The sequence below is a fragment of the Protopterus annectens genome, chromosome 4.part1 (assembly GCF_019279795.1).
Source record: "Protopterus annectens isolate FY-2018-M chromosome 4.part1, PAN1.0, whole genome shotgun sequence".
Classification (NCBI taxonomy): Eukaryota; Metazoa; Chordata; order Ceratodontiformes; family Protopteridae; genus Protopterus; species Protopterus annectens.
Window position 1 is genome coordinate 141,090,599 of NC_056734.1, and position 19,528 is coordinate 141,110,126.

General features: G+C 38.5%; 1 protein-coding gene across 2 annotated transcripts in view; it reads left to right on the forward strand.

Annotated features, from left to right (window-relative positions):
* The first annotated feature begins 2,108 nt into the window (after positions 1-2,108).
* Positions 2,109-19,528, forward strand: part of LOC122800781 (integral membrane protein 2C-like) — a 464,319-nt gene continuing 446,899 nt past the window's right edge. For both annotated transcript variants that reach the window (XM_044070041.1, XM_044070042.1), the window contains exon 1: positions 2,109-2,317. In XM_044070041.1, the coding sequence (XP_043925976.1) occupies positions 2,222-2,317 (96 nt within the window). In that variant the 5' untranslated portion in view covers positions 2,109-2,221. The remainder of the gene's footprint in view (positions 2,318-19,528) is intronic.

A 19,528-nucleotide genomic window follows, 5' to 3' on the forward strand; every position in this document is an offset into this window, starting at 1 on the left:
AATAAGCATACTGTTAAAGAATTGCCAACATTGAAAGCCTTTCTGTTGTTTCCATGTAGATAATATTTAACTAGATAATGTATAAGCCTTGGGTATTGAAATGCATATGACAGTATTTGTAATAAAGGACAGGATTACATTATTTTAAGAAGCTCATTACACTTGGAGACTTCTAGTCATCTCTGCAGGCTTTACCCGTAAACTAAACAGAATGCCAATCGTGTGGTCCATAACCTGTACAGTAATCCTTTTAAGCAATGTATCTTGAGCTTATTTCTTGTTTGCTTTTCATTTTTTACTTTGATCATGTTTTCCCCATGAAACAAGTAGATAGTTCTCAGGCAGCAGGTCTTTTTGGATAAGAAACATTTTTACAAGTGGGGCATCAGAGATTTCTACTTTCAGCATGTTATTTGGTACTTTAATAAAGCTGAATATAAATTATAATTAGAACTGCAGTGCAAGAAGTGGTTTGAGTTGAGTGCTGCTTGTTTTTCCTATACTTGATTTTGACTGGCATTCCATTAATGTATTTAAAAAGTAATTTATTTTTTCATGCCTCACAACCTTTTTGTTTCCATCTAGATATTAAGTAAGCTGTCATGCAGCCAATGCATTGAAATATTTTTATTCTTCTACACTTCATTTTGTCTTGATTGGACTCTCATAATGACGGTTTGGCACCCAGGGCAGTGTATTTAGTTAGTTTTTGTGGTTTTGAGCATAGCTCCTCCCCTTTCTAGTTGGCCACACCCCTTCCCATTGACCCCACCCATTCAGCTGTCTCCTGCAGCCCCCCCTTTGATTTGAAGTCACCAGCCGCCACTGCATATTTTGCCCATTTGTTCCACATTGTGAGGGGTTATGCTCCACATTTTATAGATGGAAAGTTGACATCTATGTACATATATATTATATGGCACAAAATTCTGAAGTGATTCATAATTTTCAACCTGTTAGTGCAAGAAATATTGACAATGACTAAAGTAACACCTCTCAACTTGTTAGCACAAGAAATCTTGACAAAGCCTAAAATAATGGGGGGGGGGGGGGGGACAAACGCCCAAAAATAAGGACAGATTTTTAAACATTGCTCTTATAAACCTAGAAAGTTGCTAGAATAATTGAAATTGTGTTAGCATGCATTTTCTGCAGAATATGAAGTCTGAAACTCAAACGTTTGTCATTATTTATTATCTCCAATCCGCACTAATTTGCTAGAAAACCACAGATTTTAACCACCGATTTAATGAGGAGCAGTCTAAAATATGAGGCCAAAATACGGATATTCTGAGAGAATCTGGACAGTTAAGAGGTACGTTGTGGATAATGGCCCAACAACAGATTCTAAATATGGCTTGTATAAACTCAGAAAATTGCTGTAATAACAGGATCTGTGCTAGAGTGCATTTTCAGAAGGATACGTGTCTGAAACTCAAATGTATGTCATTATTAAGTGCATTCAATCCTCAGTGAGATGCTTGCAAACCACATTTTTTATGAGGAACAGTCAAAAGCGTGAAGCAAAAATACTGGCAGTTAAGATGTGTGATTTAGTGTTTAGCGAACTAATAATTGAATGATTACATTATCTGAACAGCTTCCAGTTTATTGTACATACGCGCAGATACAATAACTCGTGTGTTTCTGAAACAAATGCAGTGGCATTGTTGTGCGTTAGATAAAATATTACATTTTTTTAATTCTTTACGTTTGAGTCACTTTGAAAAGACGAACCCCATACACTGATAAAATCATATGCATAGATAGAAACTGTATCGCTTTAAGAAACTTCCGGCATATTTAAAGCAAAGACAAGTAACGGCGACGTAGTAGAACAGTACCTCCGGGTGCGCAGTAGCAAATTCTACCCACCTCCCAGTGACGTGCCGGAGTAACGAATATTCTTTATTCATGAGGATGTCTTCAGTTGCTGCAGGAATAAAACAATGTGTTTTTACGTTTTTGTAAGAAAGTGTGTGTGTGGGGTGGGGGGTTTGAGCCCTCCTGAAACTCAAATACCCTGCAAATTTAATATACCAACTCCAACATGGCACTACTGTTAGGAAATATGTAAATCACGGTCAGTTGGCATGTCAATCACATAAGCTACGCCTCCATGTGCACGGAAAGCCTGGGGAAGTACTGTTAGACCACAAAGCCCAAATAAGTGCATGTGACATTTTGTCATTTATTTTAACAGAATTGTGAACGAGAAAAGATGGTTAAAATTGGTGTCCAGCCCCCTCTTGGGCTTCAGAGTGAAAAGAAGGACGAGAGCAGTGAAGTCCTTATCTGTACCACTCCGTACTCACAGGTGCGTGTAACAAGTGAACTGAGGGTTAGGTGGGTGCCGACAGGAGTTTGAAGAACTGACTGTAACTGTTTGGACGTACATGACTGCAGCTGAGAGGCGCTTTGACTATGAAGGCTGCTTACAATGGACATCTTCTCTTTTATATTTATTTTGGGCGTTATAATGCCGAAGTATTATAGGTTTTATTTTAGGCGTTGTCATGCTGAAGTATTGTAGGTGTAATGGTTTCAAGTTTTGGGGTTTGTTTGGGATGTCAAAAATACAGTGCGCGTTTCCTTTCTTGGCTTACTGTTACTTGCCTTTAAGTTGTGAAGTCTTTTTGCCTACTATATTTGGCCCATATGATTTGGGTGTGTTGTGAGACTGTAACCCGCGTTTTGTGAAATGAAGTTTAAGTTGCAAGTTTTTTCGACACCCCCCCCCCTTCCCCAGCGCCCCAATTTTAAACAAATGCTTTGTCGCCTGTCAAGTAATAATTTGGATGGGTTTCCTACTGCAGAATTTGCAAACATGCCGAGGTTGATTAAATTTACAATCCATCTTGTACGGGGAATTGTAATGCTTTTGGTTTCGATTTGAATGTACTGTAGTCTGGAACGGAAGTAGACTTTTTGCAAACGTGTGCTTGTTCTGTATGCGATTTTTAGCCTCCTGGCGGGGCAGCAGCTCCTGGAGCTCGTTTAGTGCCTCTCAGATATTACTGTTTTAAACTAGGAGTCTCTTTAAAGGAAAACGCTGTTCTTTCCTACAGTTTAATTCTATCTTTAAATTTCTTTTATCCCTATAGTATGGTACCACTATTGTGTAGGTACCAGAAACGTTTTTTTATTAGAACATTACCCCACCAGATGCGCAGTAGCAAGGATTGCCCAAACCCTGCCCAGCACTTTGTTCAAGTTTATTTTGAAAAGTGCTTTGAATAAACGTGGGAAAACCATCCTCAGAAAGTTGAGTATGCTAAACATTGTAATTATTTCAATACAAAGCCTTTTCTCTCATTTGCAGGTACCAGGGTTTCCAATTTGCATGAATCAAAAGCTATGATAAACTACATCTTAGACAGAACGTGTATTGACAAATGCTGCATCGATCCAAACAGATTATCTATTCAAAGGAAGATAGAATATGCTGCATTTATACAAAACTACTATGTTGATAATTGCTGCGGTGGTGGTGCTGTGGTAGCGTTGTCGCCTCACAGTTAGACGTTGCCTGTTTGATTCTCGGAGCGTCTTCTGTGTGGCGACATGCGTGAATAGGCATTTCTTCGTTGAAGGTTATGCGTTAGGCCCGGCAAGCCAGCACGTAAAAATCTACTGCCAATCAGCGGATCGGAGTTCCGCAGTGGCGATCCCTAACCGGGGAAAAGCTGAAAGACAAATTACGCTGAGAATTACAATTCTTTAAAGGGAATGGGTGTGAACACAATATAATATGCTGCACGTATGAAAACTATTACACAGACTTTAAAATTTGTGTTCTGTAAAGGTGTGTGTGACAACCTTTCTGGGAGGTCTTTTTATTGCATTTATTGTATGTATTTATTGTCCACTGCCTCAGAATATTGCTCGTTGCGTTGTCTCCAGAAAAAATGCTTAAAGAAAGGTGGGGGGTGCAGGGGGTCTTGCCCCCCCCTGCAAAAGCAATTACTGCACAACATTAAAAGCGTGGGTGCACGGGTTATGGATATGGAATGCAAAACGGGAACTTGTGGATACTGCATACATACTGCCCTTCTGACCCGATTTTTACCCTACAACACAGTATGTGGTTAAGTACAAAGTGACAAAGCAAGTCAGACACCCAGGACATGCGGTGCTTTCGATGGTACACTTACAAATGTAGAACATGAGGATAACTATAATCTCTTACATATCATGTACTAAAAGCTATAGTAACTAATTAAAGATAACACAAAATAAATGAAGCCTGTGTTTAAAAACAGCCAGAGAATGATTCACCGTTTCACTGTATAATCTGCATGGCTTGTCACTTAGCCCTGTCAGTCGTGTAAATCACAGTGGGGTAATGTTCTAATACAAATAAAGCTTTCATTTCCTTGCCTTGGAATCAAAGGAGGGGAAAGCCCATCTACTTTTTTAAAGCTTAACTTCTCTTGTACTTTGCAGAGAAGTAATCCACAATTTATTAAGGAATTAAGATGACTCATATTAAACAGTCACATAAAGAAAATCAAAAAATGTAGTACTTCAAGTCAAGGGAGCCTGCAGGATTTTTTTTGCAGGGGGGGGGGGTGCAAACCCAGAGCCCCACCCATGCAGCCCCAGAGCCCCATCCACACAGCCATTCCAGTGTCTTGTTACTTGGATAGTTCTCCCCTTTTGTCATAGACATTGTTCAAATCTCTGTGTGCATACTGTTTTATGCTTTACTTCTACAATGATTAGATATTTGGATTTCATTTATTTCAAATTTTATAGTACAAACACTGATAGGCATTTACTAAACCTAAACAAAACAATAGTCTTACAATAAAAACAGACTTAGCATTAAAACTTTACCTTTGAAACCAACATTCACTGAAACAACATTGAAACCCACATTCAAAGAAAATGCATCTGGCCAGTGGCTGGGTAAGTTACCTTTGGGCTGTTTTTAAATCATAGGCTCCATGCACACGTTTTTAGAACCATGCAAAAGTTCTTTGATTCATCTTCCTGACTGTATTATACTATATAATAACTGATTGGTTTTGCTGTTAATTGACAATTATCTGCTGTATTTAAACGAAGCCAAGCTTTTTGTGGTTCATCTTGAAAAAGCCTGACATAGCTTCAGGCGAAAGCGCTTGACTTACTGGATTTTATCACTTTTGCTTCGTGTTGTTCCGTGGTGTTCGTGTTTCAAATAAAGAATTTTTCTGCATCCTTGGAATAGTTTATTGGATTTAGGAGGTTCCTTTTGCAGTTTGCTTTGTGGTCTTTTATGGGACTGAGTTCGTGATTTACTTTATATAATAACTGAATTATATCCCTTGTATAATACAGCACCACTTGTTGGTGTGTTCTAAATTTATAGTTCTGAACATTTTTCCTTTAAGCAATGAAACAAATAATATGAACCAATAATGACAACCTGCCCAATTCAGAACATTTCAACCATAAAGGGCCACTCAAACTTCTGTCATACAATCAACCAATGTCAGTCAATATGCAGAAAATCATCTGAATAATTCCACATTAAAGAGATCTGAAACCAATGAAAAGATTGTTGCTAGAAAACAACTTTATATTTCAGTGTTTCATTTACAAATTCAGTGCCTGTTGCCCTTGCAGAATAAATTGCCTATGTAACATTAAAATAAATGGTAAGCTGGTATATTACAATAAGGAATGGGTGGCAAGCTGAAAAACAGGTTCATAGTTATTAGGTGTCTCATCCAAAGGAGGACATACTAAGAACTGCAGTACCATACCCCCTTAATGTACATGCTGTAGGAATAGAACCTACAGCCCTTTGCATCAAGATGCAAGTATGCTACCTGCTGTGCTAATACCGCTTTAAAATTCTATACTACAATAATGATACCATTTGCTAAACAAAACAGTTGCACGTTTTAAGCAGACTTAGCATAGCAGTAACCTTTGCTTCCCTTGAAGCTCACAATTCCTTGAAAATGCATTTTAAAATGTATTCTACCTGTTAGATCTAACTAGGTCATTTCTCTCTCTCTCTCTCTGTCTGTGTCTCTATCATACACACACACACACACACCTTAACTTCTTAGTGAAAAGAAATCTGGACAAAGCCTAAAATAAACAGGGACAGATTATAAATATTGCTTTCATGAGTAACAGGATTTGTGTTGGTATTGCTAGAATAACAGGATTTGTGTTGGTATGTATTTTTTAAAGGATATGATGTCCAAAACTGTTTAAGCAACTTCAATCCTTTTTAGGAGGAATATGGGGCAAACACCTGGACAGTCTGCAAAAACGCGGACAGCTGAGGGGTATGCTATCTCCCTTAGAGATTTTGTCAAACTGTCCTCCTTTCCAAATATTTTTACAATGTTTACTCATTCCAGCCTTGACATTGTACATAAATAGATTTTGTCAAAGTTACAACAACTTTAAACTCTGTGTTTGTTTTTTTGACAGAAAGGTATAAAGGAACTCATGGCTCTGTGTATATAGTTGAATCTCTGTACTGAAGTACTCCCTACCATGATGCTGCTTTAATAGTGTTTGTATTCAAAAACTTTTACAGTTTTTATACTGAATTTTATAGCTACATGAATTAGAAAATAACCAATTTCCTTTTCAGAGCCTAAGCTAAAAAGTCCACTTCATACAAGCACTCCTTCCCCTGGAAAACATCTATATATGCATCGTCACAGAGACCTAATTCAAGATTGACAGCACTCCTTTAATGCAGAATTTCAATATCTGCCACAAGTTCAGGCCTACCACCTTAGATGAAAAGGTAATGATGTCTACATATCCTTAAAGAACAATTCATCTCCAGACTTGTTAGGTGAGATAATATAGCAATAACCCACGCCTGGGTGTGGGTAATGCTGGATTTACCCATGGTTGGCGTGGTTTGGTCGCCCTCGGGACCAAACCAAGCCAACCATGAGTAAATCCAGCATTACCCACACCCAGAAGTGGGTTATTGCTATTATACAATGACATTATTTAAGAAAAAAAACAATTACTTTTCTTAAATAATGGCATTGTATAATGCTTCCTTGCTGCCCTTCCTCAGCTGTCTGGTATTTCGCGGCAGTTCTGATGTACTGCGCATGCGTATAGTACATCAGAGCTGTGGGCAAAAGCAATGGAGAAAGCAAGATCTCTGTTGCTTTTTACTGTTTCACTATGTTAAATGGGTTTAACATAGCGAGACAGGTTTAAAAAAAAGCAACAGAGAAAGCAAGATCTCCGTTGCTTTTTTTAAACCTGTGTCGCTATGTTAAACTCCTTTAACATAGCGAGACAGTGTTTAAAAAAAGACCTTTTTCCCATTAGTATAAGTCGATTTACAACGTGCACATTTTGGAATATTAATGGGGGGTCATGGTATAATGACGTGAAATTCCTCTACATCCAACTTGGCATTAACAAAACTCTTTACTGTGTCATACCTAACTGTAGGTCCCCTCTGTGTACCCCATCAGTCCATATCTCCTACTTAACTAATATGGTGTCACTATGTATTAAATAATCCCGGTAAAGAACTAGGAGACAACCAGAGCTCCCATCAAATCTTAAGTCTTATGAATGTCCAACAAAAGTATTCACGGACTGCAAAAAGATATACGAACAAATGTTTTTAATGAAGAACGTATACAAACAGTAAGTGCTTTCGCCGTAGCTTCTTCAGACTGTTGAAATTCAAACATACAATTAATTACCTTTATAAATACTAATTAATGACGTAAGTAACCAATTAGCCATTCTTGTCGTTTTTAAAAACGCAGTGTATAACAAGAAAATAGCTATGTAAATCAACCCATGTACTGTCTATACTTTGATTAAAAAACATAAAAAGTATAAGACTTTAATTACTACTGTTATATTAAATAATATAATGGATTTCAATTAATAAAAATCCATCAAAAATGATACATATCTAAAATAAGAAACAACGCTAGCAGATCCTAATGGTACTAGTCTGCCTACAACAATAAATAGTGTTCAAATACTTAGATGTCATGAATATATGTATTAATACATTGGAACCCAACCATTGCATACCAAGTATCATAAAAATAAACATCGCATTTAGCGAAGAATCCTAACTATTATCAACTTTATGTATCACAATTAAAGATAATAGAAATGCCTGTGATATATCATCTCAGAGATTGGAACAGATGCAAGGGGCTATTTCCAAGTTAGAATCCGATTTCCTGAAATTAAAATGTTTATCCACTCAATGACAGCATTTTGAAGTATGCAATGGCAGTGAAAAACATTGAGCAGCCTGCCTGCCCCTGTGGGAGTGGTTACTGACTTGAAACTGTAGTTTTATTGGCCATTTTGGGTCAATTCCAATCTTCCTCTCATAAAACCTGGTTGCCTCGTGGTTTTGGTGTCTTTTAAGGCTTGTTGGCTGTTGGTGAAGCACCCACCAAGAGGAGAAAACGCTGAGAGAAGAAAGGAGCCACTTTTGAGACTTTTTCCTCTGTTTATTTGCTAAGTTTTTCTGCATAGCCGCCTATTTTGAGCATTTTCTGGCTTGTTAAATTTGATTTCTGCATTAGTAACTGTATTTAGAGCACAACCTAGAGCTGTTTACTGAATTTCATGTTTGCACTTATTTTTAAAATCGTTTTTTTCTCAAAACTTGCATTTTATCTGTCTTTGGCCTAGCGCTCTTGTGTGGGGTCATTTACTGCACTGTTATTACTTGTTGATGCTTGTTAACCTCTGCTATCTCTGAAAAAACAAAAAACTTGCTTTTTCCCCACTTTTCTGAGATTTAAAAAAGTTCAGTTACAGGCTTGCTGTTCTTGAACTGTTTGTAAGTTTCTGTGAGGCCATTTTTTGCTTGGGCTAAAGGAAAGTCTCTCTGTTGATCAGTGGCAGTGAAAAACATTGAGCAGCCTGCCTGCCCCTGTGGGAGTGGTTACTGACTTAAAACTGTAATTTTATTGGCCATTTTGGGTCAATTCCAAAACTCCTTCATCTTCCTCTCTTAAAATCCTCTTTTGCGCGTTTTTGAGCATAGCTCAACAACGGGCAGTGCCGCCTAATTGGGTTTAAACTATTCCTGGCTCCACAAAGTCTGCTCTTCACTTTTTCCCTTAGAACTGCTCTATCTGTCAATTTAAACACCATATTCTCATTCTAAGGCCCTTCACTGGTCCAATTAAGTAATCCTACAATTTAGCACTCTTATACTCTCTCTATGATTACCCTCTCCTCTATTGGTCCATCTTAAATTCAGTTTCCCTGTTACTCTAGCATGTCCAAAGGTCAGTCAATGGTTTCCTCTCCAGTCCAGCTGGTGAATCTGGGAATTTTGAGGCAATGTTACAACTGTCTCATGTACACGGACAACCCTCTCCTCCTCCAAACAGGTTCAAATATATGTGAGCGATGCAACTATTTAGCCAAACTGGAGGCTGAGCTCTCTCATCTCAAAACTGGTGTAACCAGTCAGGAGGAGAAGGTAACCTCACACAACACAATTCCAGTATCACATAGTCCCACCACATCAGCGAACCAAACACATAAATACACAAAAACATACTCGGAGGCTCTAAATAAATATCTACCTAAGCAACAGAGACCTCCAAAGCAGACATCCAAGCAAATGCTACCTCAAAACAAAACACACACAACACATAACCCACAAAGTCAGTGTGCCAAGCAGCCACAGCCCTTAAGGCTGAATAACACACCTGATACTCTTGTTATAGGTGACTCTATTGTCAGACACACTGACATCCCGCTCACCAGGCTGAATAAAGAGAAGGTCACAGTGAGCTAGCTGCCTGTCGGGTGCTAGGATCCGACACATAACGCAAGCACTCGGGTCACTCCAAAGCAAATACAAATTTGACTCAGTCATTGTACATGCTGGTGTGAATGATCTGAGACGTACCTCCCTGGACTACATGAAACGAGACTTAGAGGAGCTCTCTGATCATGTAGCCCAGGCTGGTATGACCCTGACCTTGAGCAGCATCTTACCCTCACCTAGAATGATGCAACAGTACAAAGATAAAATGATCGATTTTAACAATTGGCTAAAATTTTGGTGTCATTCAAAGGGGATCCAGTGTCTGTCAGCCTGGGATGACATGCTCGACAAGCTACGTTGCTTCGCTAGGGACGGCTTGCACCTGTCACCACTGGGCTTTCGGATATTGTCAAAGGCTCTTGCCACCCCCATAGTGCCTTTTTTAGGCAAGGCTCAAAAGTCAAACCCACCCCCATAGACAGCACAAGGAACAAGAAACTAAGGGTAATGTTGCTAAACGCCTGAAGTCTTAACCTCAAGATGCATGCACTCGAAGCTCTTCTCAGTATGGAGAACATCGATATCTGTGCAGTGACAGAAACCTGGTTCAAGGCTCCAGAGAGCACCCCAACACTACCAGGCTATACCTCGTATCATGCTTTTTGGCCCCAAAACCCGGACCGAACCACAAAAGGAGGGGGAGTTTCCATATTTATCAAGGATATCCACACCTCCAGGTTAGTGGCATTGCACGGGCATCGGAGACCATCCATGTGCAACTAACAGTGGGCAAGACTGCTTTTCAGTTTATAGCATCCTACAGACCACCCTCTCAAAGTCAGGAATCCCATTCGGCTTTCCTGAAAACATTGGAGAACATGAAGATCTCTCCGAACACCATTATATTGGGCGACTTCAACTACCCAAACATTGACTGGGAGCACTACTCAAGCCCCAGCACCTTAGCCCAAAGATTCCTGGAAATTATAAACTCAAATGCTATGGAACAACTAGTCACCACTCCCACAAGAGGGGACAACATACTAGACCTGATCATTACCAACATGGGGACTCAGTATATCCCTCATTGGTAACATCAGACCATAAATTACTTTCACATCCCGACCCCACCCCCAGCCCAGAAAACCACAGCGAAAAACTTCTCAAAAGCGAACTTCTCACTTCTCAAAACCGAAGTGGAATCCTTCAAGGCCCCAGGGCCAGTGGAAACTATAGCCCAAACTGCAGAATCCTATGTAAATGCATTCTACGGACATCTCCAGGAATGCATGGATCATGCTATCCCAAACAAAAGCAAGACCCAATCATCCAAAGGCAGGCGTCCAGTCTGGTGGACCCCTGCCATAAATAAACTGTACAACAGAAGGAGGAAGCTACTACATGATAGAGCAAAATCCCTAATAGGGAAGGCATCTCTGATCAGTACTAGCAAAAAAGTACGATCCCTCATAAAATCCTCCAAGGCCAGCTTCGAGAGAAAAATTGCACAGGACACCAAAGACAATCATAAGGCTTTTTTCAGTTATGTTAGAAACCTGGGATGCAACTCCCAGACTTGTTCTGAGTTAATTCTAAACGACAAAAAATACACTGAACCCACAGACATCGCCAATATCCTGGCAGACAGGTTCAGTGCAAACTTCTCCCAAAAGAGCAAGTATCTATCCCGGCAGAGGGCTGCCTCCCAAACATCTCAGATGCTCAGGTGAAGGCTGCCCTCTCCAAAGCAAAAACCACTGCTTCCATGGGACCAGATGGCGTCCCAGGTTGCGTCCTACATGAACTACAAGAGGAACTAATCCCTCAAATAAAACGGCTATACAATCTCAGCCTCACTACAGGATATGTGCCCACAGAATGGCGTACAGCAACAGTGGTCCCACTCCACAAAGGTGGAGCCTCTACGGACCCTGGAAACTATCGCCCCATAAGCCTGACTAGCTTGGTCTGCAAGGCTATGGAGAGGATCATCATGGAGCTCATAAACAAAGACATTGGGGACCTACAGACACTAGATCCTACCCAGTTCGGCTTTGTCAAGGGCAGATCCTGCCTATTGAACCTGGTTGACTTCTTTGAAACAGTCACCAAAGCCATAGATGAAGGGAAGGTAGTCCACACAGCCTATCTGGACCTTGCAAAGGCATTTGACACAATACCCCACTCGGGCATCATAGATAAGCTATCCAGCTTAAATATAAACCCCTATGTCACAAGATGGGTCGCAAACTGGCTCAAAGACAGAACCCACAGAGCGAGAGTTGCTGGAGCCATGTCAGACTCAACCGGTCACAAGTGGCATCCCACAGGGTTCTGTCCTGGGACCAGTCTTGTTCGGTATATACTTTTCCGAGGTACAGGCAAACGTGGGAGGACTGTGGCTTACCCAGTTTGCAGACGACTGCAAACTGGGCGCCATAATAAACTCTCCAGCTGACACAAACATCCTTCAAAAAAGGTCTCACAGAGACAGATAACTGGTGCCAGCGCCATGGTTTAAAGCTAAATGCCAAAAAATGTATAGTCATACCCTTTGGCAAAAACAATGTGCCCACAAATTACCACATAGGCGGAAACCCATTAAGTACAGAGAAAGTTATTAGGGACCTGGGGACCCAAGTTGATAGCAATCTCTCCTTTGAAAACCACATTGCCAAAGTGGTTAGAAAGACCTTCTACATAGCCCACCTCATCACGAAGGGTTTCACATCTAGATCGAGAGGTAATCGTGCCCCTTTATTCATCCCTCATCAGGCCCATCATAGAATACAATGCCCCTTTTGGGATGTACCTTACCCGACACCTGCAGCAATTAGAAAGACCCCAAAAGTATCTCACCAAGAGGATCAAGGGTCTCAAACAGATGCCATATGCTGCTCGGTTAAAAAAAACTCCAGCTCTACTCAGTTGCATACCGCCTACTTCGAGGCGATCTATTGACATACAAAACTATGTCAAATCCAGAATTAATGGACATGCTCCACCTCAGTAAATCTAAATCCCTTAGAGCCACACGCTCGAGGGACTTTAACCTCAGCACAGAAATAAATAGAACTTGCTGGAGGGACAGGTTCATAACCCAGAGGCTTCCTTCGCTCTGGAATAGAATTCCAGTTCATGTGAGGCAGAGCACCTAACTGAATCTCTTCAAGAAGAATCTCTAAGTGGATGGGGGATCGTAGGTTTGTCCCAGGGATTACTCCCGTGTCACTATTAGACAGAGTCACAGTAAACTAAACCTTAAAAAGGGCACAGTATACTCAAATCAAGGGGTGGCGTAAGCCATACAGAATCGGGCTAGGCTTATAATTGCCCCAGGGCAGATAGCCTAGTATGAACCTATGAACCTATAAAGCACATTATACCGAGAGGTCTAAGAATTCTTAAAATGCCAACATATGGCGAGCAGTATCCTGAACTCTTATCGCAATGGCAGAAAATGAATCTAGAATTGAGTCGGAAATACATTCAGCTATTACTTGACTTTTTTGCCCCTATAGAGGAACAATTAATACAGTCTATAATTAACCAACAACAATCTATATATGCTGAGTACCCTGAAACATTAGTGAACAGTGCTATTAATAATGTCTTGGATGGTATTTGTACTTATGAGCGACGTTTTCTGTTGCAGAAAAAACATAAAATAGAAAGAGACATACGCGATTTTCGCCAATCACATGTATTCACTTGGCCACGCACTGAACCAGTAGCTACATCTAGGTCATATAGCTCCCACCAAGTGGCACCTTCCAATTCACTCATTACAACTTCGCAGTCAATTCCATCCAAGCCTATTCCTACTCCACTCAGAGCAATCCATTATTCTGGGCCTTCTGAACTACCACGTACTGCGATCCATAACAAGGAATTGATTATACCTCAGTCGGAGGTATTACTTAACCATAATGAGAATGGTAACTCTACTTCGCCCTCCTTTAGTTCGGCTCCAGTGGTTCGTCCCAAGACATCTTATAGCAATACAGCCAATATTGATCCGCATAATGAGCCGACCATAGGATCCAGCTTTCCCCATTTCCCCCTTCCCATATCTGTGGACAAGGGGGGAACAAGAGGCCGGTCCCAGAGTCGAGGACGACAGAAAAGGAAATTATCCTCCGAGAGGTTCCCGCAACAGACTCTCAAGAAAATGTGGACCAATTAGAAAACAACTTAGTGTGGAACATTTTTAGTAAAGAATTAGATCAACACGAAATCAACGTGTTGAATAAAGGTCTTAGTTTTATACCTAGTAAGCATTGTAAATTGACAGAAGTATTGACAGATATAAGACTCTTTACTAGGAATATTATGTTGAAATATCAATTTGGTAATGGCATTACTAACCCTACACGGTCACTGAAAAAAAACAAGTGATTTTACTCCAATTAATCATCCGTTGGTAGAAACATTTTTTAAATTGGTTGAGGATGACATACACCATGAATTGTCACATATAAATGATAATTATGATAGATTTTATAAGAGAAATTATTACAATCTTACATATGAGAGGAAGGCTCTTGACAGGTTGAAAGCCGACACTAATATTACCTTTAGACCAGCAGACAAAGGTGGCCCGCTAGTTATAATGGACCGTGATCATTACCATAGAGCTATGCAGGAAATGTTAAGCCAAGACAAGTACTATACTACCATTTTGCCATCCATGGTCACACATATATTAAAGAAAGAGTATGTGATTTGATATTTGATCTTGAGAAGAACGAAGCCATTGATATCAACATGAAGAACTTTTTATTAGTGGATTATCCTCTCATACCCATTATTAATGGGATTCCTAAAATTCATAAACATGGCAATAATCCACCTCTGCGACCTATAGTGGCCAGTGGGGGGTGGAGCACTGAACCGCTCTCCTTATTTGTGGAGAGTAACCTAAGACCCGTAGTAGACCTTAATAATTTCGTCTTGAGAGATGCTAAACAATTCTTGATGGACCTATACCAACATTTCAAAAATAAACCTTTGATAGCAGAGACTATTTTTTCACCTTAGATATACAGTCTCTGTTTACTGTTATTCCGAACGAGGAAGGCATCAATGTTATCAAGAGATATTTGCTTAAACATAGTACATATACAGAACAACGTATAGATTTGATAGCCATTTTTGTTAAAGCTATTTTGGAGAATAACATTTTATCTGCAACGGGATGGCGTGGCTATGGGCACATCTTGTGCCAATAGCTATGCCAACCTATTCTTAGTGGATTGGGAAGAACATATGTTGTTTCCACACCATTTACATATTAAACACGTTGCCTTTTATAGACGTTTTGTCGACTATGTCTTCCTCGTTTGGCAAGGCAGGATACAGGACCTTAATTAGTATGTGATAGATATTAATAATTTTACATCATATCTGAAGTTCACATGTGAATATTCCTATCATAAGATACACTATTTAGATGTATATGTAGAGAAAATAATGGGTGAATTCGTTAATACAGGAGTATATAGAAAATCTTATCGTAACACTGTGTTATATAGAACTAGTATGCATCCACAATATATTTTCAATAACATTATTAAGGGTCAAAGTCTACGCATCTCTCGACTGAATGTTTCAGATGAAACTTTTCAAACCGAAATTAACAACTTTAGATATAGGTTACTTCAACGTGGTTATACAGAGACACAAATTAATAATGGGTTGTTACATATAGAGGCGAATAGGTCTACTAGAGCCAAGCCCTATTACTCAGATTATGTTGATCATCCCTATGCAAGAAGTACTTTCTCTGATTTTGTTCGAGTACCTATGTATTATACGGTGGATAGAAAAAATATTATGGATGATATTAGTAAACACTGGTGTATCCTCACTATTGATGAAAAAATTAAGACTATAGTAGGGGAACATCCCAGTTATCAATTTAAGAATAAACCTAATCTTAAGAAATTACTATGCCATTCCAATACATGTAACAATACTATAATGTGCCCAGGTACATATCCCTGTGGCCGCTGCAGATATTGTGACTATATAAACTTAGGTAACCAATTTATTCATCCAGATACTGGACATAAGTTTTACTTTCATGTTAGAGGTACCTGTGACACGACTGATCTAGTTTATTTGGCTACCTGCTTAGATTGTGAGGCATTCTATGTGGGTAAAACGAACAGACCATTTCGTATTAGGATAAGGGAGCATCTCTATGCTATTAAGATATGCTATATGTCTAATGCTCTAGCTAAGCATGTATTTCGAGCAGGACCCCAGCATATTTTTAAATTTATGGCCATAGATTATGTGGCACCCACTGTTAGAGAAGACAACATACGTAATAAAACCGAATGCAAAGAAATAGATTGGATCATTAAGTTACGTGCAGAGCGTCATTGAAACCTATTTTGAGAGTTAGGCGACTGAAGGTCAGATAAACAGTTTCTATCATATAGTCATAGAAACAACTCACTAGATTTTTTAGCGCATATATATACAATTATTTACTTTTGATATTTTTTACATTTTCTACAAATAAATTTATTTAGTATGATTCTATTTATTTATTTATTTATTATATATATATATATATATATATATCAGTTTATTTAATATGAGTCATATATATATATATATATATATATATATATATATATATATATATATATATATATATATATATAATTATTTATTTTATATATATATATATTTTTCAAATACTATGTTTTCATTGACTGTAATATGAATTTACTTTATACTAGGAATTTAATGACTAAGTATTTTATGACCAAGTAGTTTAGCAACTAACTATACATTTTGTTTTATGTTTTATATGTTTTTAATGAAATTGATGTGGAGTTATATATGTATTTCAATTATTATTTTAATTGTGATACATAAAGTTGATAATAGTTAGGATTCTTATGTACTAAATGCGATGTTTATTTTTATGATACTTAGTATGCAATGGTTGGGTTCCACTGTATTAATGCATATATTCATGACATCTAAGTATTTGAACACTATTTATTGTTGTAGGCAGACTAGTACCATTAGGATCTGCTAGCGTTGTTTCTTATTTTAGATATGTATCATTTTTGATAGATTTTTATTAATTGAAATCCATTATATTATTATTTAATATAATAGTAGTTAAAGTCTTATATTTTTTATGTTTTTTAATCATAAAGTATAGATAGTACATAGGGTTGATTTACGTAGCTATTTTCTTGTTATACACTGTGTTTTTAAAAACGACAAGAATGGCTAATTGATTACTTACGTCATTAGTTAGTATTTATAAAGGTAATTAATTGTATGTTTGAATTTCAACAGTCTGAAGAAGCTATGGCGAAAGCGCTTACTGTTTGTGTACGTTCTTCATTAAAAACGTTTGTTCGTATATCTTTTTGCAGTCTGTGAATACTTTTGTTGGACATTCATAAGACTTGAGATTTGATGTGAGCTCTGGTTGTCTCCTAGTTCTTTACCGGGATTATTTGCTGCATTCTTTGTTAACTAGGTGACTTGTACTGCTGAGCACTGCTTTACTTTACTTTGGAATCACTATGTATTAAGCCAACACCATTATTCTAGGAGACTTCAGTCAACTACTCCTTCATTAAGTGAGAAACTTTTATATCCTTGAGTATGTATTCCCAGACAGTTCTGGATTTCATCAATACAGGATATCTGAATCGGTCTGTACCCAAACAAGAGTGATAAAATCCTGGACTTGGTCCTTAATAATATGGGACAACTTTGGTGTCCACCTGCCACTTCCTCCCTGGTTAAACTGGACCACAAATCAGTCACATTCATTAAAAGACTGAAGCCAAAAGTATCTTCCAATATCTCTGTTTTCAGATATTATGCTAAGGTTAATCTACTAAAACTAAGAGGTTGCCTGAATTGTGTGGAATCCTTTACTGTCAAATCCTATGCACATGTAAATAGCTGCATAGACACATCTATCCCCCTCTGAAGTAAATAGCCACACTTAAGAATAATTCCATTTAGTCGAACCCAAATATAAACGGGCTCTCTAATAAAAGAAAACATATTGCTTGCAAAAATAAATTTAACTCTCAATATGCTAAATACACTTTTGCTAAACTTAATAGGGAGCTTGTTACCCTAATCAAATCAATGAAAGCCAGATATGAGGTAAAAAATAACCAACTAGGTGACTGGCAACCAGAAAGCCTTCTTTAACTATGTTAGAAACCTCCGAAACAATTTGCAGCACTGCACAGAAATATTAGTAAATGATTTTAAATTCCTGGACATAGGCAATTTACTACTAGCAGACAAATTAGTTCAAACTTCAAACATGTATGTGTGTATATATAGCAGATTGGCCAGAATTCAATATGTTGTGCTCCGACGTCATAAATTTGCCTATACACCACCCAGCTAGCTACCACTTAAATATACTCAAAAATCTGCTATTAAAACTTCAAAAAGGGATACATGTTTAACTGTTGCCACTTATAAACCATAAAATGTTATTTTTGATAGTGCATTTCTATCAGGTAGGTATATTTTGCACTCTACACAGTTTAGTCAGGTCTAGCCATTCTAAACCTTAGAACTATAAAGTTTCTGAGACAGTCAGAAAAAAATTTTAAATTTTATGAATAATCTATTTGACATATTTTTATAGGCAGAAGGATACAAGACCACATCTGGATCAACATGGTTGGCTACCTCATTTATTATGGCTGCTGGTCCCTCTTGGCTGGTGTTGGCTTCTATCATTTCCTTCACCTAATGCACATCTGGATAGCTGTGGTGGCTATATGATTTTGAGAACACTTCCCTCTTTGCCACTGTTAAAGTAACGGACTTTCCTTTGTGTCTTTTGGTGTGCATGGGAGCACAGAATTACTATCACCTAACATCACTCCAGGTGCTAGTGAAAGCTAACGGGAACTAACACCATCTTCCCACTTATGCATGCTCCTCTCTCTAGTTGCACTGTCTAAATGACTTCCAAAACAATAGCTTCACTAGCAGCATGTTACACAGCCTTTTCCAACAAGCCCCCTTCTGGGTATTAGTTACTGCTTCCTGGTTTCTAAATTCTTTGCTGATGTAGCATAGCAACTAATTATTAGTCTTACATACTCGCATGTTGACTGCAGGTGTTGGCATCTGTGACTGATGGGCTTGTTAACATTTGAGGTCCTTTGTAGAGAGGAATGCACTAACCAAGATGTTTTCAGCCAATTTCCATCTTGCCAAATCATCTAATTGGAGTAACTTTCAAGCTTTCATATGTGACCGATCAGGCCTTATAGTAGCGGCAGGAGTATTGTTTTAGTTAGGAAGTCACCAGAAAGCCCTGAAAATGATTGTGCATTTAGCTGGCTAGTAGTAAAATGGCCTGCTGGTGGATATTCAAAAGGCTTTATCTGTTATGTTTACAATCCCCCCCTTTTTTTGCTGTAATACTGTAACACTTATTGAGAATTTACTTTTCCTGTTGTGCCATGGACCTGTAAAAATAATTTTATATTTTGGAAGACTGCAGTCTTAAACAGAGACAATGTTTGTACTGATAACTCCTGCACTTTGCCTTTGTAAATCATGACAACATTGTTCACTTCCTACTATAGACAACCCTTTGACTGTCAATGACACAATCTTGGATATCATTACTACTAACAACTCCGGCAGATGCTATGGAATAATTGTTTGGGTTAATCCTATAACAGATCACTGCTCAGTAAACTTTCTGATCATGTAACAGGCTGAATACAGGATGCTCTTTCTCAC